Source organism: Pundamilia nyererei, unplaced genomic scaffold, assembly GCF_000239375.1.
Source record: "Pundamilia nyererei isolate P.nyererei 1_Seehausen unplaced genomic scaffold, PunNye1.0 scaffold00055, whole genome shotgun sequence".
Taxonomy (NCBI): Eukaryota; Metazoa; Chordata; class Actinopteri; order Cichliformes; family Cichlidae; genus Pundamilia; species Pundamilia nyererei.
In genome coordinates, this window is record NW_005187456.1 from 2,851,082 (window position 1) to 2,876,893 (window position 25,812).

A 25,812-nucleotide genomic window follows, 5' to 3' on the forward strand; every position below is an offset into this window, starting at 1 on the left:
TTTCTAGTGCCAGTAAGAAGGCGAGCCGCAGCATTCTGAACGAGTTACAGCCTTCGAAGAGAGAAGGCTTGGAGACCACAGAGAATTACAATAATCTAACCTGGAGGTCACAAAAGCATGGATAAGTTTTTCCAGGTCCCTGTGTGGTATATAATTTCAGCCATAAGCACTCTTGCCAAACAGGTAATTTTTAAATTTTATTAATAAAATCCCTTCATAGATCCTGTTGAACACAGTCTATTAGCCCATATGAACATCTTGGCACTACAGAAAAAGGCGAACCAGTGGTTTAAGGTTAGAATAATCGGATTTTAAAAGTTTAAAATGGTCTGTATCTGTTATTTTGACTCATTAATCCAAATAAGTCCTCAATTATAGATGACAGACCGCTGTTAGTAAATTATTATTATTAATAAACTGTTAGCTGAAAGTTCCTTTCCTTTAAAAGTCAATAAAAACTCAAAAGAGAGGGGTTAACATAAACGTCGCTTTGGCCCTCTTTTGTTTACAGCAACTTAAACAAACCCCCACGGAAAAGTAGTGGAGCGGTCACGTGACCACAGGTCGGCCTTGTCCTGTTTACACCTGCCAATAATTAACTTTTAAAAATTACTGCTAGTTTCGACTTTTTTGCTTTAGTCGACACACATCTCCATTTAGAGCGACATGTATGAGGAAGAAAGTGCGTTTGCTGGAGAAACCTTTAAAGCCTCACCTGTTGGCAGGCGAACCAGCAGAAGCGCCATCAGGATCATATTTCGCATCTTGCTGCTCTGTATCCTCCCGCGGAAGCTCGACTTCTTTTACCGACTGAAAATCCACAAAAATCTGGAATGTTTGTAGGAAACCGCCTCGCACGCGCCGCTGCACATACTAACGAGACTTCAGTTAAGCTACAACGTCAGCCCGCTCGGCTGTGCGGCTTGTTTGCGATGAGAGGCGAGTAGTTACAACGTAACAACCGACAACCTTCCAGTAAAGAGGCGAATCATCCCCCTCCCCGCTGGCCCGTTCCTCCACACTGCTCCAGGTGACATCAGTGGCCCCGCCCCCTTTGGCAGGTGCCGCAACAAGGAAAGAGAAAGAAAGAAATAGGACGATACCGAGATAAGCTTAATATACGTTGTATGACACTGGATACTGTTGCTCATGTGAAAAATAAAGCCACATAGCTTAAGCAGATAACTCATAGACAACTGGAGAGGAAGAGCTGGAGAGGAAATGGGCAAATTTAGAGCAAATATAGAAGATCATCCTTTAGCCTAGAGAATCAGTTTGCTGCTTTATAAGAAAGAACTCCGTAAAGCTAGAACATCTTACTATTCATCATTAATTGAAGAAAATAAGAACAACCCTAGGTTTCTCTTCAGCACTGTAGCCAGGCTGACAAAAAGTCAGAGCACTGTTGAGCCAACTCTTTAATGTTAACTAGTAATGACTTCATTAACTTCTTCACAAATAAAATTTTAACCATTAGAGAAAAAATTACTCATAATCATCTCACAGATGTATTATCTGCAGCTACTGTCAGCACCACTGACATTCATTTAGTCTTTTTCTCCAAATGATCTTTCTGAGTTAATTTCAGTAATTACTTCCTCCAAACTATCAACATGTCTTTTAGACACCATTCCTACAAGACTGCTCAAAGAAGTCCTGCCATTAATTAATGCTTCAATGCTTCAAGCTATCTCTAATAATCAGCTACATACCAAGGGCCTTCAAGCTGGCTGTAGTTAAACCGTTGCTTAAAAGGCCATGTCTTGACCCAGTGGTCAATCTTCATTCCTTTCATATCATAAATTCATGAAAGAGTAGCTGTCAAAGATCTCATAGATCATCTGCAGAGGAATGGCTTATTTGAAGAGTTTCAGTCAGGTTTCAGAGCCCATCACAGCACAGAAACAGCTTTAGTGAAGGTCACAAATGATCTTCTTATGGCCTCTGACAGTGGACTCATCTCTGTCCTGCTAGACCTCAGTGCAGCTTTCGATACTGTTGACCATAATATACTATTAGAACGATTAGAGCACGCTGTAAGTAATACAGGTACTGCTCTGCAGTTGTTTGTATTATATCTATCTAACAGACTCCTCTTCACACACTGAGGTTAATTATGGAGTTCCACAGGGTTCAGTGCTAGGACCAATTCTACTTACATTATACATGCTTCCCTTAGGCAGTATCGTCAGAAGGCATAGCATACATTTTCACTGCTAGGAATGTCTTAAAGACATAAAGAGCTGGATGGCCGCTAACTTTTTGCTCCTTAATTCAGATAAAGCTAAGGTTATTGTACTCGGCCCTAAAAATCTTAGAAACATGGTATCTAACCTGATTCTTACTTTGGATGACATTACCTTGGCATCCAGTAACACTGTGAGTGACCTTGGAGTCATTTTTGACCAGGACATGTCCTTCAATGCACATATTAAACAAATATGTAGGACTGCTTTTTTCCATTTGCGCAACATCTCTAAAATGAGAAATATCCTGTCTGAGAGTGATGCTGAAAAACTAGTTCATGCATTTATTACTTCTAGGCTGCACTACTGTAATTCATTATTATCACAATGTCCTAAAATCTCTCCGAAAAGCCTTCAGTTTATCCAAAATGCTGCAGCAAGAGTTACTGACAGGGACTAGAAAGAGAGAGCAGATTTCTCCTATATTGGCTTCCCTTCATTGGCTTCCTGTTAAATCCAGAATTGAATTCAAAATCCTGCTCCTCACACACAGGCCCCATCCTATCTTAATGACCTTATAGTACCATATGACCCCATTAGAGCACTTCACTCTTGCACTGCAGGCTTACTTGTTGTTCCTGGAGTATTTAAAAGTAGAATGGAAGGGAGAGCCTTCAGTTTTCAGGCCCCTCTTCTGTGGAACCGGCTTCCAGTTTGCAATCTCTGCATCGAATCATACTTATTAATCTCTGCCTCTCTTCCACAGCATGTCCTTTATCCCGCCTTCCTTCTCTAACCCCAACCGGTCGCAGCAGATGGCCCCACCCCTCCCTGAGCCTGGTTCTGCCAGAGGTTTCTTCCTGTTAAAAGGGAGTTTTTCCTTCCCACTGTCGCCAAAATGCTTGCTCATGGGAAGTCATATGATTTTTGGGTGTTTCTCTGTACGTATTATTGTAGGGTATACCTTACAATATAAAGCACCTTGAGGCGACTGTTGTTGTGATTTGGTGCTGTATAAATAAAACTGAATTGAATTGAATTGAATTATACTCACCTCAGCTGATCATCCTAATCATTAGGATGCTACTTCATATAATATAATATATAAAGCATCATAAAAAGAAGTTTACAAATGCAGTAATGATCACTGATTCATTATTGACTGAGCTGTGGATTATCCTCTGATATTACTAATAATTGGAGTGGGGGATAATTGAGAATATATGATGGTGATAATATCTAAATCACCCAGCACCTAAGAAATGAATGTAAGAGAGAGGAAAAGGAGAAAAGAAAAAAAATACTAGGATATGTGACTTGCTATAACTATTGGCCCAGTTTACATATTATGGTGGTTATATACTTCCTGTCCACTTTTTTAGTTATACCTGTTGCAAATATCAGCCGCTCAGTGCATTTAGGTATGTAGGTCAAGACAACCTGCCGAAGTTCAAACTAAGTATCAGAGTGCGGGACGTATTTCAGAAACTGTTGATCTACTGGGATTTTCCTGCACAATCTCTAAGGTTTATCAGAGATATAAAATATCCGGTGAACAGCAGTTCTCGATGAGAAAATACCCTGTTGATGTCAGAGGTCAGAGGAGAATGGCCAGATTGCTTCATGATATCCTTATACAATACAATACTTTACTGTATTACATTATACTATTTACACCATAGATGGAGGCATTCTTTATGTTAAAGTTAAGATCCATGATGGGAGTTTTAAGTCTGTTTTCCCTCACTGTATAAAAGGGAGCTTGGATACTGTGTAAAGTGAGTGAGGGAGAAGCAGGTCGGTTCCATTCCATTTATCGTTTATGGCATGCAGCCAGAGTGTAAAGTTCACAGATGAGCCATGTTGTAGAAGCATTTGAGCTCTTTGAATGATGTTTACTTTTCCTTTTGAGGATGTACACCACTGCAGACTTCATGGTAAAAACAGAAGACAAGCGTGCCTGAGGTGGACTCAAGTGCTGAGCTCAGCTCATTCAAGTGTGCTTGAAATTCAGTGAAAAACAAAGCTTCATGAATAAAGAGCTTTAAAAATGTTCCTGGCTTCACTCTGAAGCTCACTACATGCTAATTTTTCAATTCCTTCTTTATCAGTACCTGCTGAGGACATGAAGTACCTTTGTCTTTGTGAGTCTCCAGTGTATACAAAACATTTACACTGTTATTTGCGGCCCGTGTTATATTACATTACCAAATGTTATCCAGTTATGGTTTTGTCTGCACTTTTTTTTCTTTCATTTTGTTCTAACGTAAAGAAATACTCACAGTGAGAATGACAAAAAATAGAGACAAAACATATCCACAAACAAGCAAAATCATTCTACACAACACAAAATAACTTTACACAAAGGAAAAGGAGCAGAAAGACACACAAACCCTGAAACTGTTTATATTAGTCCCACACATGCCTCATATGAGCACCACTGTGTGTATTTTTATACTGAATGTTGTCAGTGTTTACTCAGCTCTGTATATTTAATAAGCTCTGATAAGAAAAACACAGGCTTCATCCAAGGTACACATGCATTATCAGACTCAATGAGCACTCAAAGATCAAATTCTGTGGTGACAATAGAAATTTACATTATAATAAGTGACACTGCTTACATGATGATATAAAGTGCATTTACTCAAATACAATACTTAATATAAGAGGGTATTTCTACGTTGTGCTACTTTGTACTTTTTATCTTCTTATAATGATGATCCAGTGATACAATGTATTATTATTATAATACAAATAATGACTTTATCTGTCTGTCTGTCTGGAGGTGAAGTGTGATTCTCAAGTGAAAGTGAAAAAATTCTTTCAGCACTATGGAAAACAGCTCATTCAAAACAAATCAGTTTCCAGGCTCTCGTGTAGCACCACTTTACATGTATTAAATCTGAATTTATTGAACACTGGCTGCACATGCCAGACACATGCCTGATTAAATGCTTTAGATTCATTGACTGCAGGTTTAAAACCACATAAATATGCCTGAAAGAGCAATAAAATGCAAATATCAATTAAAATCAGAAAACTGTGACGTGAGTGAAAATATATGTGTAAGAAAACATATCAACTTAATTTTTATATGCGAAGGTTAACATCCATCCATTCGCTTATCCTTTTCAGGGTCGCGGGGGGCGCTGGAGCCTATCCCAGCTGTCATAGGGCGAGAGGCAGGGTACACCCTGGACAGGTCGCCAGTCTGTTGCAGGGCCAAACAACCATTTGCACTCACATTCATTCGCACATTCACACCTAGTGACAATTTGGATTATCCAATTAACCTAGCCCCACAAGCTGCATGTCTTTGGACGGTGGGAGAAAGCCAGAGTACCCGGAGAGAACCCACGCAAACACGGGGAGAACATGCAAACTCCACACAGAAAGACCCCGGCCTGATGTTGGAATTGAACTCAGGACCTTCTTGCTGTGCGGCAACAGTGCTAACCACCGTGCCGCGAAGGTTAACAATGAATGAATAATTTAGGGATCAGATATACACATGCTGAGTGATGATACATTAGTGTTGAATGCAATTTTCTGTCAGGCTGGAGTACTTTCTGTTTTGTTGGTGAATTGGTATAATCTCATCTACTTTTTAGAGTAACTAGTACTGTAAAAAAGTCTGGAGCCACCCTCCTTCAAGGCGCATTCTAGTAATTTTTAAGAATAAAAAAGTGACTGGAATCAAGAATAAGCCAATTTTGTCTAAACATAACAGAAAACTAAGCAAAACATATAATTTCTTTCAATTTCTTTAGTTAAATCTATGAAAAATGTCAAACAGACAAATAATTACCAGACCTGAAAAGTATATAAAAGAGATAAACAGCATCTGAAAGTCATACCCTTAAGAAATAGGAAAGACCTGACATGGGAACTGATTTGCAAATCTGGACCTCGAGTCTACTTTTTATTGAAGCCTCAACAGAAACAGTCCCAGTCAAAGGGTGGCCGTCTAGAAGCCACCTTAAAGGAAGGGAAATGGGCTGGGCAACAACTGGACTGAAAATCAGTGGCAACAGGTCTTATGAAGTGATAAATCAAACAATGCTGGTTCAAATCAACTGATAGGTCAGGAGAGAGGTGCAATAGTGAGTTTTTACAGCCAGCTGTAAAATACAGATTGAAACTCTGTCATCGTTTGGGCTGGACTGATAACATCTGAAGCGGGTGCCAGTGCTGTGGATCTTGACAAAAATGATAGAAATCAACCATCTGTTTGAGTCTGTCTCGCTGTACAGAACCATCTGGAGAACATCTGGCTTAATTTTTCAGCATGACAATGATCTCAAACACGCCGCAAATGCAGTAAAAGCATACCTCAATAGAAAAACACTATCAGTCATGGATTGGCATCCTCAGAAATCGAACCTCAACATTACTGAAGCAGTGTGGGATCACCTTGACAGAGAACAGAATAAAAGACAGCCAAAGAAGAAGAAGCTTTAGATGTCCTTCGAGAAGCCTGGAGAACGATTGCTGACGACTGCTTAAAGAAATGAAAAGAAAGTTTGTCTAAGAGAGTTCAGGCTGTGGTGAAGAAAAACGTTGTTGACTTTGGCGATTATAAGAATTGTACATACTCTGTTTTGTCATTTATGTTTGCACATTTCATTAAATCACTGCTCCTGTTTCCCATTTTTCCTAGCAATATATAAAGACAAGTTATTCATTATGTAAATAAACCAACCCCAACTCCAACTCCAATCCTTTGACCGGTTTAAATGAGTCAAAGTTCAACAGGATGCGCCAAAAATCTGATGTCAGTATTACAAACAGCAGTTTCCCTTTAAAATGATCAGACATACCTGTTGTGTTTCTGAAGACTTCGCCATTTTGGGTTGGGAGTGTTTTTTTCAGTATTCTCCGATATTTTACAGAGCAAAGACTAAACTGACTAACCAAAAGAAAGAGGAGACTATAGCAAAGTTTTCTTTATTTAAAAAGTTATTAAGCAGTGCAATTGCAATCTGTAGTACAAATTCAAGGCGCAGTATTTCCAGGAACACAGGTAACAACAGGCAAAGGCAAAAATACAAAGTGAACCTGAGCTGCAGAGTAGTAGAGAAGTATGGAGGCTGAAGGCTGCTTGGTTGCTGTTCTAAAATTTTTGAATAACAAAAAAATAAAATACAAAATCTGTCCTTGGCACCAGTGTGAGTCCAGTTACATCATTGAAATACAAAGTAAGACAAATTAAAAAACAAAAAAACAAATAAAATATGATATGCATGTACAAAAACACAAATATTAAATCCACTTTTTCCTCAGGATTCATTACTGACGTTTTTCAGTGATGTTATTTCAGTGAGATGAGCCTGACTTGCTGTGGTTGGAGCTGTAACAGTTAGCATCTCCTGCGCAGCTGCAGGACAGTTTTAATGCACAGGCTGGCAGCGCTGTGCTGGGTCCAGGCTGGAGACCCTGTCACACTATGAGTGAGTCCCTGCTCAGTGCAGTGCTCTGTTAGGGAAACATACCAAGAGCAACATATTAGGAACTTCACTTTCATGCTCATGCAGGGTTAGCACAGCCTGGGGACAGAGCTTTGTAACCATGCACAGAAATCATGCAATACTGCAGTGGTTGCCACCTTGCTCATAGAGGAAGAAAGACTTTGGGATATTTAGAAAGCCAGAAAGCCTGTGTGTAATGGTTGCATGCTAGGCTGTGTTATAGAGGAATAATGCGCTTTCATTCATTATCAAAAATTAGGTTAGAAAAGCCACTGCTACATAAAGTCGTGTAGAAACAACACAAAATGATTTAGTGTTGACACCACAAATCTAAAATCCACAATACATATTATGTACATAACACTGAGAGACATTATTAAAGATATATAAAAGATATTAAAGGACAAGGCAGATGTTTTTTTCTCTATATTTCTTACTGTCAACAAATCTCATGTAAAGCTCAAACCAGCAGTGTTAGTTTACGCACACAGTGCTTCTGTAAACGTTGAAACCAGCTTTAGCAGATTTTGGGAAAGCATAGCTTATAACATTTATCGGCTATTTTGTTTTATAAACCAGCTCAAAAGCTTGTTAACACAAATATATAATCACAGGGAAGCAACTCACTGATTTAAATGACTTTAAACATTGCGTGATAGTGTTTCTTGCTTTAACCTAATAGGAAGGTAACAGTAACTCATATAATGTTTGGTTACAACCAAGGTATGCAGAAGAGCCTTTCTGAAAACGCTACACGTTGAACCTTGAAGCAGATCAACTGCAACAGCCACTCTTGTCAGCTAAGAACAGGAAACTGAGGCTACAACTCACACGTGCTCACTAAAATTGGACGGAGAAAACATTGTCTTGAATGATGAATCTTCATTTCTGATACGACATTCAGATGGCAGAGATGGAATTTGTTGTAAACATAAAAAGACAGATCTATCCTGGTTTATATCAACAGTTCAGGACATGGTGATGGTGTAGTGGTGTGGGGAAAGTTTTCTTGGCACACTTGAAGAGCATTATGTAAATGCTAGTCTACCTGACTGTGTATTGTTGTTGACCATGTCCATCTTTTTATGGCCACTTTGCACATCTTTTGATGGGTGCTTCAGAAGTGTATAGTGGAATATTGTTTTTAAATTTATATAAGAGATAAACAGCTGAATGCTTATTTATACAGCAGTCAGCCTTGAAGTTACATAATAGGTCAACCGGACAGTTGTTTCCAACCATGTGATAAAAGCAAGTGAGTTGCTCCCTTTTAGCTCAGTTTTGGTCTCCACCAAGTCTTGAGGGATATACTTGGTTGTCTGTTTCATAACTGCTCCACTTACTATGAAAGAAAGTGTGCTAACTCTGCTGCTTTAGTACTGAACATATAACACTATGTGTGTGGACTATAAAATAATAAGAGTGATCTGAAAAACAATAAAACACTGACCTGATTGCAGAGCTGTGGGCTACTACAAAGCTACTGCTAATTAATTGGGGGTTTGTCCATGAATCCGTTTCAGTTCGGAATAACCTGGAAACAAACAATAGGTCCCAACTCGACTCCAATTATATCGATATATAAAGTTCACCTGGAAACATTTTTACTTACTATTTTTTTTCATAGCATCATGATGATGAATGTGGGATTAAGTCAGGATGAACGATAGTTTTTAAACTACATAAACCTTTTGAGGACATTAATTGACAGAAAGGAATAATTCATGACTTGATTACACAGACAGTTGTTTCTAGACTGACACATTGCTGGTTTTATGCTTTTTACAGTATTTGCTGACAGTAAGACGAAAATAGGATATCACCAGATTTGTCCTGCAACAGTTTACAGGATTTCAAGGCTCTTTTTCCTGAAGAACAGAAGAGGAAGTCCTTGTTCCTGCTATAAGTAACTCACCAGATTTCTGCTCCTTTCTCTCTCCTCTCTGCCCCCTTGCAGTGTGTGGGACATTCCCTGGTTGGGGCGGGTGTAAGAGAAGGGCTTCATGGCTGCCTCTGTGGTCCTGTACCTCTCTGATCTGGGAGGTTCTGCTGTGCGGTACCGCTCTGTAGTTTGGTCAGCCCTGCGGTATCTCTCAGCCTCGAGCTCAGAGTACGGAGGCAAAGAGTCCTCATCTTCTGGGCGGTTGCTAGGTGACCGGCTGTAATAACTATCGCTGCCCTTTCCTCTGGAGCTGCCTTTAGAAGGAGTGTCACTGTCCTCGTCCATCCTCCCAGCACCTCTGTCCCTTCCCCGGCCCCTCGTTTTACTCTCAAGCATTCTGTTGAGCAAGGTGTCATCATAGGCTCTGCTTTGGGGCAGTCGAGACGGGCGATCACTGTCCCACGTGTCCCTTCTCTTTTGCAGTACTGGTGACGGACTGCGGCGCCCCCAGCCATCATGTTCATTTCTATAGGAGCGCCTGGGAGGGCTGTAATCCCGCTCATAAGGCCGGTCTGATGGCGCACCCCGACGTCCATGTGCGCTATAAGACCGAGCGAATTCCTCCAGCTCATCCAGAGAGCCCGTGCGCCCTCTTCTGCCCAACGTCTTTCTCTGCAGGTTCTCCGATCGGCAGTTCCACCTACAGCGAGAAGCAGCCCACGCTATACATGTTAATAACAGAACAAACAAAACTGGAGAAAACATTTATCTCACCAAGCAGCAACCTCCAGGGCTGACAAATGAAGCCAATTTAGAAAACCCTTGTAGACTCCCATGTTAGCTACTTTTAGCTGATCCCTTATTCTCAATGGGTCACTACAGCGGGATGCTCTGCACGTTTGACAGAGGAATTTGTGTCTCCTCCCAGGATCAAACCAGGGATCTTTCATTTGTTGGGCAAAAGTGTAAACCACTACACTAAAAGCCATTACTGCAGACAATGTTTACATCCTGGTTTAATTTTGCTTTTTAACAGCTCTTTCAGCAATTTTTTAAAATGGTAATTACCTGTATTAACGTTCTATTCATGAATAGTTTTGGTGAGAGAAAATAGTCGTAGAGTAATATGTCACTTTCAGGAGGTTTACATTTGGACTGCTTTTACTTACAAAGGGGGAAAAAACGTGCAGCCACGTTTGCTGCAGGTGATGCAGTGAAGTACATTGAACAGTGGATCAATTATAATTTATTGTTTCTACTGGCAAAATTACATTCCTTAGTAATAATTTGTGGTTGACAAAAAAGTATTTCAGCCATTTTTTATGGTGTTATTGTGTTTTGCCTATGAATATCTTTGGATTCACTTTGTTTCAAGCAACATAAAGACGTCACCATGACACATCTACTGTCAAATGTTTTCTGGCATTAAACAGTAAACACAACAACCTGATAGAAACTCTTCAGAGGGAAGCATCTCTCCACCTTACCTGCGGTCCAGTTCATCATCTGAGTGGTTAATTCTGTCTTGTCTGAGTCTTCGGCTTTGTGTAGGTGGAGCTGCTCTCCGCACCGACAGGTCATCGAGGTCTGCGATAGGTGGAAGTGCTTTCATCTGGACCGCCTGAAAGGTGTTTCTGAAGTCTGTAGTCCCTCCATCATGAAGCGAGCTGAGCTCTGATATGCTCCTGGCTGCTGGGACAGACACATCACTAACATGATATTTGCTGTTTATACTAATAAAGTCATTTTGAATGAACAGCGGGTGGTATAAAGGTATGAATGCATTCAAGGAAGAATAGGATCAGACGATGTTTTTTATTTTTCTAATTAAAAAAAGAATCATTAGGGAACAAATTAACATTAATATGACAAATGCACGATCTGTCTTTGTTATTACTATTATTATTATTATGAACACAGGAACTGCAGTGTATCCCAGACATTCCACAGTGATGCCATTAATGCTCCATACATGTGCTCATATTTCCAGCCTCTATGTGGGATTCAGCTGATCTATTTTGTACAATTGTGAAAAATAATCTACACCTTTAGATTTTTATTATCATGGGGCGATCGTGGCTCAAGAGTTGGCAGTTTGTCTTGTAACCGGAAGGTTGCCAGTTCGAGCCCCGGCTTGGACAGTCAATGAGTCCTTGGGCAAGACACTTCACCTACCGCCTACTGGTGATGGCCAGAGGGGCCGATGGCGCGATATGGCAGCCTCGCTTCTGTCAGTCTGCCCCAGGGCAGCTGTGGCTACAACTGTAGCTGCCTCCACCAGTGTGTGAATGTGAGAGTGAATGAATAGTGGTATTGTAAAGCGCTTTGAGGGCCCCGAAAAGCGCTATATAAATCCAATCCATTATTATTATTATTATTAAGGTTATAAATTTCAGGACAATGTAAAAAAAACTAATTTGGTCCTTCTCAGGTTCTAAAATTACCTCAGATGAACAACAACACGTGACATATTACACTGTATTGTTATTTATTTAGCAAAAAACTAACCCATAAAGCAGAGCAGTTTGTGAGAAAAATATGTACACCCTTACTGCCTCCGTAGTCATTAACAGTGCATCGTTCCACCGTGAGAAAGATTATTTACAAATTTAATCTTCCCAAGTGGCCTTTCCAGCAAATTCACCCTAAGTTCACACTGCTCAGACCCTCTCGCTCTACAGGCCCCAGTCAGCATGTTAAACGTTGGAAGTCCAGACTGTAGAATTAGAAACAGACTGAACAAGTATGACATGCTTGGACGGGCTGCCAGGTACAAGCATCTTCTCTCTAAAAGCAATATTCTTGTGGAAAGGTTTGGAAAATTGCTTCTAAATAAACCTCTAGACTTTTAGAACAATGTTCTTTGTACACATGATGCCATGGTACTGGGACTTTACCCAGCCTTTTTTTATTCTTTCCTTTATAATGATGATTTAAGTTCAAGTTTATACAGATTTAGTCTTGAGTTTTATTCATTTATGTTTATGTTTACTTGTATTTCCAGGTTTTGGTTTCTTATCTTTGAAACTCATCTTGCGTGTTTGTCTCATCGCTGTGTCTTGCGTGTGAGTCTGTTTGTGTCATTTGTGTTTACGTCTCCCTCGCTCAACGTGTGTCTCGCTCCCTCAAATTCAAATTCAAATTCAAATTCAAATTCAAATTTTATTTGTCACGTACACAGTCATACACAGTACGATATGTAGTGAAATGCTTGGACAACTGCTCGTGACCCTCTGTTCCCTGTACCTAGTCAGTCTGCATCATAGTGTGTGTTTCTCGTACTTCCTGTTTTACTTTGATAGTCTCCAGTATTGTCTGCAACATGTTTTGTCCCCTGTCTCATCAATTAGATTAGGTCCAGCTGTGTTCCCCAGGTGTTTCCTCTTCGCCCTGATTCCCTCTTGTGTGTATATATTGTCTGTGTCCCCCTCTGTCCAGTGTTGTGATCTCCCTTAATGCTGTGTGTTCTGGCTGTCAGTTTAGTTTCTAGTTTCTCCCAGTTTGGTTTCATGTCCTTTGTATTTCCAGCAATACAGCTGAGTTTTGAGCTCAGTCGTGCTTGAGAGTCTGCATTTTGGCTTTTCAATCCTGCCTGCCTCATACAGCCATTATGACAGATGGAACCAAAGCGGAGTTGTCTGGCTTTAAAGCGTCACGTTTGGAGAAAAGCAAATCAGCATATATCAGCACAAACACCTCATAGCAGCTGTGAAGCACTCTGGTGGAGAGGTGGTGATTTTTCACTTGGTTGCAATATTACAAAGGAAATTCTACACAGACAGGCTTTTTTTTTTTTTTTGGCTTTAGCTGAGTCGACAAAACCTAAATCCCACGTTGGAGATAACAGGTATCATGATGGTGGATTTCTCTGTAACGCCTCTGTGTGCACTCCCATAAAAAGGGGCGTTTCACAGATCATAAAACTCACTCCTACACAAAACAATCCCTGTGTGTGTCACTTACTCCAGACAGAGACATTATCACATAATAATGACTACTTAACTCATCTGTTAAGTACGGCTTAACAAATTACATATTTCCCCAGAAGAGTCTTTATTCCACTTGAACCATGCAGCAAAATAAAAGAATCCGTTAAAATGACAATTTTAAGCCAAAACTCTGAACATAACCTGGTTCTAACCAGACTATATGTTCAGTATACGTTACCATGGTGATTTAGCAAGGTAGAAAAAGAGACACATACAACTCTGACTTGACAAAGCTGAGAAAAGAAGATGTGCTTCACATTTCATATTTTCACATGACTGTGTGTTTTCAAACTCATGAAAAAGCATGACTCCACAAGTTAACCTTGCAATTTGTGAATGAGAAAAAAGGGACAGATGTTGTTTTTTTCAAATATGAAAGGATTAGACGGCAACTAGTAAGATTTAATTCCCACAAACCATGCACATAAAGCACGTACATACATATAAACACACACACTGCCACACAGATTAAAGAAACTAGCCTAATCTGTGCAGGCTTACATTTGAATGCTGCCATCTTGCTGCGTGGAAACTGAGCCAGCTCCTTCTCTATGTAGTACAGAACTTTTATTGAGTCCTGGGCTGGACTGGCTTTGAGCCGGTAACCACTGCGCACTGTGAATGTCAACACACACACACACACACACACCTATAGATAGATTGAGAAAAACAAAACCATGCAAGGACGCACACAAACACTCTTGAGTGTGCAAAGTATACGAGACAAAACAACCTTATGTGTTAATAACGGATTAAATTCAAAAAAAGGAAAAAGAGAAGAACATTTCTTCAGACATTCAGACATTCAGACTTTTCACTGTAGAGACAAGGATGATGGATGAAATGAAGGTTAGTCGTGTCAGTGTTTGATGAAGAGAAAAAGGCAGCTGTCACTGACGTTTCTATGTAAGACTATAAATAACGTTAATAACATACACCACTTGTTCAAATAGTCCTCAGAGAAGGTTTTAGAGCTCAAAAGCAGTGATAAAGAAGAGTGAATACTGAGCTCGTCAATATTGTTTTTGCCTCTCCAAAAGCGTTAAAAACAGTTATTGAACTTTCAACACTAGAACCCCTGATCGCAGTCATTTTGACCCCATCCTCCAACAGTACCAGCAAAGAAGTCATTTCCAAAGAAATCAGTTAAGTTGTTCATTTTCATCTATTTTTTGAATAATAATAATAATAATAATAATAATAATAATAATAGCAGTAAGATTTGACAAAGTATTTAATCGGTTTTGGGGTTTTAATAATTTTGATTATTTTATTACAAATCACAAAGGTGAAATTAGAATTTTAAAATCCATCAATAAACTATGAGCACAATAAACAACACGTAACTACCATATGCAAATATTAAATATATATTGCATACAGGCAGCCTATAACTTATTTTGAAATTTTACCTGTAAAATTACAAAATAATTCTCATCTTTCAGGAACCATTTGAATTCTTCCTCTACTACTCACCTCCAGACAGGTTATTCTCCACTGAGGGGATCGAGTTGATCTTTGTGTCCGTGTAAGAGGAAGAGGCCACAGGGACCACAGTAGGTATACCAGGAATGTAATAGGGATACACAGGGACCTGAGCAGCAGGCTGTCTGCTCTTTGCCATCTTCCCCGCTTCATACACTGCATAAACAACACACTTTCATTGTTGATGTTAAAGAACGGGGATATTCAATTAAAAAAAGGACATTCATTTTTTTAAAGAGGATGCAGGACAGTCATTGGGTTGTTTGTGTTACTCACGGTGTCGTGGGCAGCAGCAGGTGTCAGGGCAGCAGCAGCAGCGAACGTAGCAGCAGCAGGAGTGAGGACAGCACTGGCACCAGCAGATCCCCAACAACAGCAGGAGCAAGATGCTGCCCAGGACTACAGATCCCACAAACGCCCATTCTGATTTACATACATACAAAAAAAAAGGTAACAGTCAATGATTAAACACTCTGAACAGTGATTTAACATCACTACACCAAAGTGAGAAGTTCAACCAGTGGAGGTCAGCAAAACCAAGATTTTCACATAACAGTCATATCTAGTGGTAACTAGATGCAACTGAAATATGGCCACAACCATTAAAATAAGTCAGACTGGGCCAAACTCAAAAGGATTTGTGCAGTTTGTGACAAAAGCTCAATATCCCTAACGTTACGTTAAAGAAAAAAAATGAAGCTGAGTGAAGAAATTCAGCCAAAGGGCTGAAAATTGTTCTCCGAAGTTCACAGTCTTTTTTGAAATGTCTTTGTTTATTTCAGATCTCAGCATTTGAATTGCTGAAATGTTATAACTGACAAAGATTTTGGACAAAAAAATAAACCCAGTCTCTGTTTTTTCTATTAAAAAAAGCTGATGTTTGGCGCTCTCCTCCACTGATGTACCCGGACAACAGACCCCTACAAACAGGAAACTTTAGGGGATATCAAAGGAAATCAGAGTTACTTTTATCCGTTCTCACATCTTTGAACCATCCAAACCATAACAACAGACTTCCTCAGGGTGTGCCAAGAGTCAAAATCCACTCACTAACAACACATTTCCCCTGTGAAATTTGAAATCATAACTGGAGGTAAACAATAACAACTACAACTCTGTGAATTTGGCTTCATGTAGCTTCACTAACTAACTGTGTTCATATCGGGCATAGAAGCTCCAGCTACAAGGCTGTCATGTTTATTCAGTCAAATTTCTAACAAGTGAATGTACATTTGTTAGTCAAAGAGTTTTATCTGGTCAGTTGGAATTAGAAACATCAGGAGGCAATAGAAAAGCTGGAAAATGCCAGGCAGAGAGACAGACATGCAGCGTAGGGACCGTACCTGGCATAATCTCCAAATCAAACTCAGGGAGTAGATCTTGCTGCTCACCTGTCCTGCCTGCAGAGAGAGGGAGAGGACAGGTGAAGGCCGGCAGAGGAAGCGGGAAGCGGGAGTCAAAAGGTCAGGCAAATTAGCAAATTTGGCAGAAGGCAGATGATTAATGGTCATGCACTATTTGGGGAATGAAAGTTTAAGTATGAAAAAATGGGTCTGCATCTAGAAAATATCAAACTTATCAATGAAGACGTTTGTTGTTGACCATGCTGTCTGTGACAAACTGAAATGTCTATTAGATGGACTCCCGTGACATGTGGCTCATATGTTCACATCCCAAAAGTTTGACCCTTTTTGATCTGGAGGTCCATTTACTTCCCATTTGTACCACCAGGATGTTTTATATAGATAATAACTAGGGGTGCAACAATACATGTATCTGTATTGAACCGTTCGATACAGTGCTTTCGGTACGCATATGTATTGAACGATACAAAAATTTAAATTTATTTGGTCAACTTTTCTTCTGACGATGCCGTCTGTGTTGAGGGCTCAGTGGATCTGCATTCAAGCGCAGATCCACTGAGCGCCACCCATACGCATTCACTCAAGTTAGCATGGCAACTGCCTCAACTCTACCCGAAATTGAACCTCCTCCACCGTCATTCAGATATGGAGTTTGGAACTATTTTGGTTTTCATGTGAAGAATGACCCTACTTAAGCGCATCGTGGACAAAAGTACAACAGTATGTCGGATGTGCCACGCAATGCTCAATTAAATTGGTGGGAACACAACGAATATGGCTGCACATTTATGCCGACATCACGCTAGTGTAAAGACAAGTGGAAGCAGACAAAAACAACAACAAGCAGGCATGCTGCAAACTTTACCCGACTCAATTAGACAGCCGTTAGAACATGAAAGAGATAGAGAGGGCAATCGCTACTTTTATTGCTGTCGACAAAAGAGCTTTTATTTTGGAAAGAGCCATATATCTGTAATAAACTCTCTTTTCCACATATGAGTGATTTCTCCATCAGATACATTTTTTTTGTTATTTTGTTGTTTCAGCAATATTTAATTTAAAAACTGTACTTTTGAGTTAAAAGAAATATTTATAATTTTAATAACTTGACATGAAAATTTTTTTTGTATCGAAAAAATATCGAACCGTGACACCAAAGTATCGAAACGAACTGAACCGTGAATTTTGTGTATCGTTGCACCCCTAATAATAACATAACATTCATTGTTCCCAGAGATCCCTCTCTGATCTCTTGAACTACTATATGACCCACGTGCCAGACAGCAAGAGGTAGACTAACAAAAAGCAAGCCTTTATTAGCTGCTGGCAAATTAATAAGTATAGTTGAACTGAGACTAAAGGAAACACAAAATAGAAAGGGCCACAAGGAGGCTAAGCTAAGAGAAACTGCCAAACACCAACACAGAGTCTAAAAGGTGATTATAGCAAATACAAAGGACAAAGGAAGACAGGACTATTTATACACTGGGGGCTGATTGGAACAAGACACGGGTAAAGACAATCAGGATAATCACAAAGGAGCCAGTAAAACCTGACATGAAAGAAAACCAACCTTCAAAGAAATCAGGAAAAAAAACAAGAGACAATTACACTGCAACACAAAAACTAACACTAACAAGATGTCAGATGAAAGGGAGCACAGGAGGGCAAAGGCACTAACCAGAAAGATGAGACAGAGGGAGCAACAGATAGGGATCCCAAAAGGTTGATTCTCTTCATCTGCACAATAACAGTAAATTTGCACAATAACTGAAACAAGGCCCAGTTATTGTGCAAATGTACTGTTTATAAGGTTGGGGAAACCTGAAGTCAGCTGAGACGGAAGAAGTCACTTGGATGAGTGAGGAAACGTTTCTCCCATTGAAAACGCTACATCCAGATGAACAGAATCAACCTTTTGGGATTTACTTACCTGGATGATTGAGCATGCATCAAGACAACAGATAGGGAAACACAGAGGGAACTAAACACACAAAAAAGCTAAATAAAATAAAGTAAAACTTAAAAAAACTATTAACTTTTTCTTTGATGCCATGCACAGTCGACGTGTCTCAGCATTAACATTAAAACTGCACACTGTTAACTGAATGCTGTTAATCATTTTACATGCATGCAGACACCCAAACACATGCAAGCAACTGAGACGTGAGAGGCAACAGACAGGGAGGTTTGGAAACTGGGACACTGATGGCACCAGGACAACAATTTACCGCGCAAGGTCGTCAAAACAAGGTCATGCAAGTCGCGCTGCTGTGAAACAATGTGCCTGTTGTGCTCAATATGTATGACATAAAGGTCAAAATCAGAACAAAAATTCAAGGAAATTACTTGCTGAATACAGAAAGGGATCAGCAACAGGTGTGCAGGAGTCAGCTACGGATGTTTTTAATGTGCTTATTATGAGGTCTGAAAACCCTGATTACAGTAAAGACTGGTTACTGTCTGACATGGCAACACTGGTAGACTAAACAACCCCTGGTACTGTGGCTGCAGAGTGTGCTGAGTAAGCGCTTATTAAGGAGTGGGGAAAAAAACAGCCTTGCTACCTTGGCCCTGCCTCACTTGACTGCATACCATCCGTAACCTGAGAGAGCTGAGGAGCTGTGCAGCTCCGAGAGGGAGGGGAGGTCGACGAGTAAGAAATGGACAGTGTTGGGGAGTAACGGAATACATGTACCGTCGTTACGTATTTAAAATACAAAATATGAGTAACTGTATTCCGTTACAGTTACCGTTTAAAAAGGTGGTATTCAGAATACAGTTACTTTGTTGAAATAAATGGAATACACTGCGGTACTTTCCTGTTTCATATTGTCGCGGGTCAGCACTGTTTCGGTTTTGTTTGACAGCTACGTTCTGTTGTTCCAGGCGGCAGCGTTACGGTTGCCATGGTTACAGGGCGACGCTCTCTCTCTCTCTCTCTCTGCCACTGTGTGTTTCTTGGGTGAGAGAGCGCATTTTCGTTGTTGTTGTGCTACGCTAACAGGCAGAATGCTACAAGAATGTAGCATCATGGGCAGTGTAGTCCGTGTTGCAGGGAGAATGGACTGCCATACACGTTATGTGTCTGTGAGCGCGAGGAGGGAGAAAAAGGGGAGTGGAAAGGTACGAGTTGTCATCGAGGAAAAACGGGAGCTGGAAGCATGTAAATGTAATAATAACCACTTCAGCCAAGCTATTAAGACTCGACTGTACACCGTGTTCGTGTTTTCCTCCGAAAACAATAAGTTCCGTTGGAGCAGCCTTTCAACGCCTCTCTCTGTCTCTGGCAAGCAGAGTTGACCCACACAACAAAGTAAAGCTATTTTTCGGCTACGAGCCGACAGGGACCCCGCCGTATTAGTCAGAGGTCCCTTTACTACAGTTCGGAGTCGCGGACCTTCAGTAATAGTAATAAATCACACAGCAATAGTACATTCACGTTGTTGTAAAAAGCATGATAATATATTAAGTAATCCAAAGTATTCAGAATACGTTACTGTCATTGAGTAACGTAACGGAATATGTTACAGAATACATTTTGGGGCATGTATTCTGTATTCTGTAATGGAATACATTTTAAAAGTAACCTTCCCAACACTGGAAATGGAGGAGTGCATGAGAAGATTTTGCAAGGCAAAAGGGAGGGAAGGGGAGTGAGTGTGAAAGAGAACTGAGTAAATGTTATCAGCGTTCAAGGTGCTGGTGAGCAAAAGAACACGCAAAGAATGTTTTTTTGATCATGTGCTTTCATATTTGAACTGTAGCCTAAATATGGAGTTAGAGCCAAGCAGCAGTTTTGTAGTAACGCTGGTGAAGAAAGTTGAATATAAGTACCAGAAACTTTTAAAAACAACCAGTTTGGCACAGAAAAAGTTTTACACACTTTCTAATTCTAACTTCAAAATTACAACATGCACAAGCTAAGAATCAGCACTAAAGCCAAATGAGTCTTGTTATTCTCACACGTTTAAGCCCCTTCTTCTCTCCTGGGAGAAGACTGTAATCAGATTAGTGCTAAACTAAAGAAGGCTACATGAATAAGCAGACTTCATAAGCATCAGGCTGGCCTAACATAAAGGGAGAAAAGTAACTAACAGATCACACAATCAGTTATTTTTTTAAGTGTTTTAGTCGTATTTATTTCATATCACAAGCAAAACAAACAACCAAGTAGACTTTTTGATCCTGGAAGTGCAGCGCAACAGCAACATCAAAGCAGTATGCTGTGTTCCTGTATAAGTCAGAAGTTGGAATTCCAAAGTTACCAGTCGGAATTTGAATCTGGAACACCTCCTCACCTCAGAAAGTCGGAGCAGTCCCATCAACCCTGAGCTAACAATCCTGTTTTCCCTGACTTTTTCTGGAACTTGCTAACTCAGGAGTGACATCACTCCCGACTTCCTGTATTCCAGTTCCAAGGTATCTGAAATGTTGCTTCAGATATATTCATTCACACAGTCAGGGTTCATAGGAAACAGACCAAAGAAACCAATCCTATCAACCAGGAAGAGTTGGCTAATCTCTCTGATGTCACAGTTGGGAAGTTTATCCAACAAAAGAAGGATGCTATTATTAGTTGTTCGGTAATATCCTCATATCTACATGTGCATGTCTACATGTGCACGACTTCTACTGCCATCCTCTGCTCTATGTTTCACTCTGTGTGTTTGCCTTTTAGCTCCTTGTGTGTGATGGTGAAACAGACACATGCAGAGCAAAGGAGCGGAGAGACAGGACGAGTGAAGTTAACATTACTGTTACTATAAGCAGTAAAAGTGAGCGCTAATTCATCTGAATGATTTGTGTTGGCAGTTAGCACTTAGCTGTTGTCCCATGAGCACAACCTACTGTGGATTTTTTAAAGGGCTTTGAACGCTCCACCAAAACAGCAGCCTCCAGATATTTTGGCATTGTGTGTGAGAACTACTAAGTAAAGCTTAAAAAAGTAAAGGGATAGGAAGGGGAGGGACAGCAGGAAAGGGGAGGAATTAATTTACATATCCCACACTGTACATGCTAATTGAGGCAAAAGGCTCAGCTTTTGCTGATATGAAGGGAATATTTTCATCTAACTGTATTGAATACATCAATGCTTGGAGGGGGACCGTTAACAAGCTCTTGTTTGGTCTGAAAATACATATTACCAAGTTCAACATCTTATAGTCTGGGTTAAACAAAAAGACAATCTTACGTAGTGAAAATGCTACTTCAAGATTTACAGTAAGTCATGACTCTCTGATCTTAGTGCTGAAGTGTTGGCAGTTTAGTGAAGATTTGGGAGGTGTGTATAATGATTAACCAGTGATACTCCCCAATGAGCAAACGCCACACAGACAAACACGCTCGCTGTTGTTCAGCTGAAGCTCCCCTGCAGTCTTTGAGCCTCCTGACATACTGTGTAACTGACCTGAGATGTAACGGCTCCACACCGGCTCTCTAAAGCGTGCGACCGGCTAAAGAATAGAGTCCGTTACGGAGGATCGAGGGCATGTAAAGAGGGAAACACCATTTAGCTGTTTCCATGGAAACCGTAGTAAGGGCACTCGGGAATGCAGCACAATTAAGAGACCACTTCTAAAACCTTTACCAACAACGCGCAGGAAAAAACTCCCAAACAAACAAATAGAAAAATATAACTTAACTTTCTCGCATGCTTACCGAGCACCAGTAATTCCACCTGATCCTCGTTCTTCCCCTCCAGATCATCAGCGATCACAACTTTGCAGAAATACACCCCGCTGTCGCCCCACTGCAGCTCCCCAATACGCAGGTCTGCTTCTGCACAGATTACAAAACAAGGACAAAGATTATATTTCTACATATTTACAAATATTAATATGTCAAATGGCACAACGTGTTCACAAAGCAAACTTTTTAATGCTGCATTTTTAAAATTCAAGCGGAATCATTTAACACTGACGCCACCCAATAAGACTGTGGCCCAAAATTTGAGGACTATGAACTGGAACTCTTTTAAGATCGATGACATGCTATTGATTGTTCAGTGGGAAGTGAGAGTATTTTCCCGGTTATGCTTGTCTCTTTGTTAGAATTATAAATCAAAAAGTCTGAATTCATCTAAAGATCCAAAATCTGTAATTCACGTTTGGACTCAATACTGAAAAAGGGGAGGGAGAATGTCATGTCTTGACAAAAACATGTTCAGTTGAAATGCGAGGAAGTGTAAGTCATGTTCTTAACAAAACACCACAAACTATCTGGATGTGAAGAAAATTTGTTAAGAGTCCCGAAGTCAGTTGTTTGTTTTTAATGTCAGTAATGAAAAAAATACTGCCAAACATAAAGAAAGTCATTATCGGTCTACATGTATTTCCTTTGGCCTTTATTGTTATTGGATTTTGTGACAACAGGAGGGCGTTGTTGACACATTTAAATGGCAGACGTGTTTTGTCCTGATAAGAAGCCCACATATGAATGGGCGCGAGGGCGGGGGCCTCTGTGTGGTACCGCCATTCTTGTAGGACTGGAGCAGAAGAGATTTATTTATAAAAAACCCCGTCAGCTCTGACTCATGTGTGACGATCAAACAGCTGCAGAGTCTTTCACCTTATTTCACTGAGGATAAAAGTGGCGACATTACTGTTTATGATGCTGATGTCTCTGCCTTTGTAGTGCTCAGCCAGCGTCATGGAGGCTCCCTGGGACGATGCCACTACCCGAACTGTGCGGGTGTTGTCAGAGCACTCCAGGTGGGACTTGGGTCCCAGCGCTGAGGTCTTGATGCCCAGGGTCTCCGAAAGGGAGAAGGACTCCTGCATGTGGTCTCGACAGTAGGACTTGTACCACCACTGCACCACCGGGGGCTGGATGGAGGACGTCTGGTACTGACACGAGAGGACCACGGACTGGAAGAGGATTGCATACTGCTTTTCCTTCTGCACTGAGACATGCACACTGTCACACACGCACACTGATGGACACATACAAGCAAAAAGAATAAAGCACAGGTGCTTTTGTTAATCTACTAAAAATGGACATATCAGTTCAGTTTGACTATTAAGTCATGCAAATGGTAAATATGCACGATGCTAACTTAAGCAAGTCAGTTCCACCTATTCTGCAGAATGAAATACAGAGTTTACAGACTCATTTTTTAGTCCAACCAATATAAGCGCCAGATCTGAAAACACACTACAAGCATTAAAATCCGTCCCATTTAAACAAAATTAAACCTTTAACATATTTGTTAATCAATAAATTATGTAACAACAATGAGAGGAGCCAATATGTTTAATGTCAGAACTGATTTGCATCAATTTTACTTGGTTAGTAAGTCAAAGATCTGATTAGGCTTTACACCACTACTTAGTTGCGATTTTATTATTAACTTTTTAACTACAGCTAAACTACAGTCTTTAACAAAACTTAGCTTTAAATCTTAATGAGCTATATTAGACAGCTTTACTGTCCACTACTTGGTCATTTTGAAGGCTGCAGCTTTGTTGGTGTTAAATGATAATGTGACCTCAACTGACTTCTTTCTAGTCAGTTATTGTAGCTCAAACTCAAGTTAATTATTCTCTGAACAGTCTCTGCTTTGGCAGCAATCTCAGTAAGTAGTACAGCTAAGGGTGCTGATTTTGGAGTCCATGGGTCTATGCAAGTGAAACTTTGGGAAGTGTCTTTGGAACGATCAGCACGTGAAGCTAGTTTGCTTGTAATCATGGATACTAGATCATGAAGAAGATGTGAGTGGGAGTGCAAATGGTCTGTCTCTGCTAGTCCTGTGATAAACTGGCAATCGCACCCCTCGCCCCATTGGAGCTGGGATAGGGTCCCACCCTCTTGTAAGCCTTAATTGGCTGAAAAAGATGGATGGATGGATGAATCATGATGAATAATGAATTAGCTTGTCTATCCTTAAACTGTGTAACCTGTCTAGGTTTTCAGAGGATGAGTTTATTGCCTCCTGTAGCACTCTTTTAAATACACATATAATGCATCTTACTGCGAATTTATAAAGTGTGTTTTGTGGACACTGCACGTCAGCTGCCTGTCCATTTCACATGCTCTGAAGCCGACTCTGTAATAATTTGCTCTCTGTCATCAAACTTCAGGTGAAGGAAAAGACTGCATAACGAGCGGAAGGTGATAAACTGGCAGGTGAGTCTAGATAAGAAAAGTTTGAAAACAGTAAAATGATGAAAGTGGCAACTTTATGAGCAGAGCAGCAGCTGCATCTCATCTTTATCTGTACAGATGACTGATGATGACTCTGTACTTCAGAGAAACTGTCATTATCATCATATCAAAACCAAAAGAAAGACAGGAGGTGAGATTAAGTGCGTGGGGGTCCGCTATTGCTCGGTGCTGGGGTCAGGAAGGTTAAATTCCAGTGTGCGTGGGGGGCTGGGGAGATCTAGGGAGAGGCAGGGGGTTGTCATCATAGAAGGAGGGGGGTGGAGCAGTCTGATGGGGATTTTCTGGTAGTCATATTAGCTCTAGGTGGGGCAGGAACTCAACTCTAAACATGTCCCAGAAGACAGGAAATCAAAACAAAACCAAGTCCTCCAGCCTGCATCTCCCAGGGTCAGTAAGAGGAGAATACACACTGTGCTTAGACATTTATCTCAAATGAGCACCTCTACAGCATTCTTCTGAAAAAACATCAAGTTTCCCTATTTCCAGGCAACAGTTAGGACTGCGAATAACTATTCTTCCCCCAGAAGGGAGACCCAAGGTAGAGGAATGTCATCACTGCTGGGCTTTTATTTGTCTGTCTGTATGTCAGCGGGATTACGCAAAAACTACCAGGCTTAATTCCAGAAAAATTGGTGAGGTGGAGGAAAGAAAGAGCTCCTTGCATTCGGGTGTGGATCTACACCACATTCTTTGAAAAGGATGTGTTATCCGAGTAATTGATTTTGTCTGTGAATCCCAGGAAAAGGGTTATAAAGTCAAGCTGCTGTGTTTTCTTTTTTTCTGACATGTCCAACAATCCAAAACTCAAAGAAATTCAATTAAGAATAAGAAGTAGTTACTTTCAGTTGCTGCCTTGTTAATAAGGAGTTGCCACATATTTGATCTGGCACATTTCTTTTACACCAGATGCCTTTCCTTACACAATCCCAGAGGGATTTGGGTCACGGGATCTTTCAATTATTGAGTAAATGTGTAAACGACTACACCATGAAGTAGGGCTGCACGATTAATCGTTAGAAAATCGCGATCTCGATTCATACTTATGTGCGATCTCATTTCCAAATGACAACGATTTAAAAAGAAAAAGAAAAAGAAAAAAAAAGACGACGACCACGATTGTACCGCATTTTGATCCGGGACGTAATCTGCATGAAAACAAGCGCTCACTCTTCCTGCTCAACAAATGACAAGGGCGGAGCCTTATACCACGTGGTACAGAAGCTGTGCCGTGTGATGCTAAAATTAGCAGGGAAAAAACAACGGAGAGCA

The 25,812-nt window shown here is 40.5% G+C and overlaps 2 protein-coding genes across 4 annotated transcripts in view; both read right to left on the bottom strand.

Annotated features, from left to right (window-relative positions):
- The window catches only part of ildr1b (immunoglobulin-like domain containing receptor 1b), a 15,566-nt gene extending 14,586 nt beyond the window's left edge, over positions 1-980 (bottom strand). The window contains exon 1 of the mRNA XM_005733893.1: positions 716-980. Coding sequence (XP_005733950.1) covers positions 716-764 — 49 coding nt within the window. The 5' untranslated portion in view covers positions 765-980. The remainder of the gene's footprint in view (positions 1-715) is intronic.
- Positions 981-7,129: 6,149 nt separating this feature from the next.
- ildr2 (immunoglobulin-like domain containing receptor 2) overlaps positions 7,130-25,812 on the bottom strand; it is a 21,117-nt gene continuing 2,434 nt past the window's right edge. The window contains exons 2-9 of one of the 3 annotated variants that reach the window (XM_005733894.1): positions 22,982-23,311; positions 22,039-22,158; positions 16,357-16,413; positions 15,290-15,436; positions 15,005-15,169; positions 11,027-11,231; positions 9,573-10,239; positions 7,130-7,664 (exon numbers count right to left, since the gene is read on the bottom strand). In XM_005733894.1, coding sequence (XP_005733951.1) covers positions 7,629-7,664; positions 9,573-10,239; positions 11,027-11,231; positions 15,005-15,169; positions 15,290-15,436; positions 16,357-16,413; positions 22,039-22,158; positions 22,982-23,311 — 1,727 coding nt within the window. In that variant the 3' untranslated portion in view covers positions 7,130-7,628. The remainder of the gene's footprint in view (positions 7,665-9,572; positions 10,240-11,026; positions 11,232-15,004; positions 15,170-15,289; positions 15,437-16,356; positions 16,414-22,038; positions 22,159-22,981; positions 23,312-25,812) is intronic. The other 2 variants (XM_005733895.1, XM_005733896.1) reach the window with 2 other exon arrangements.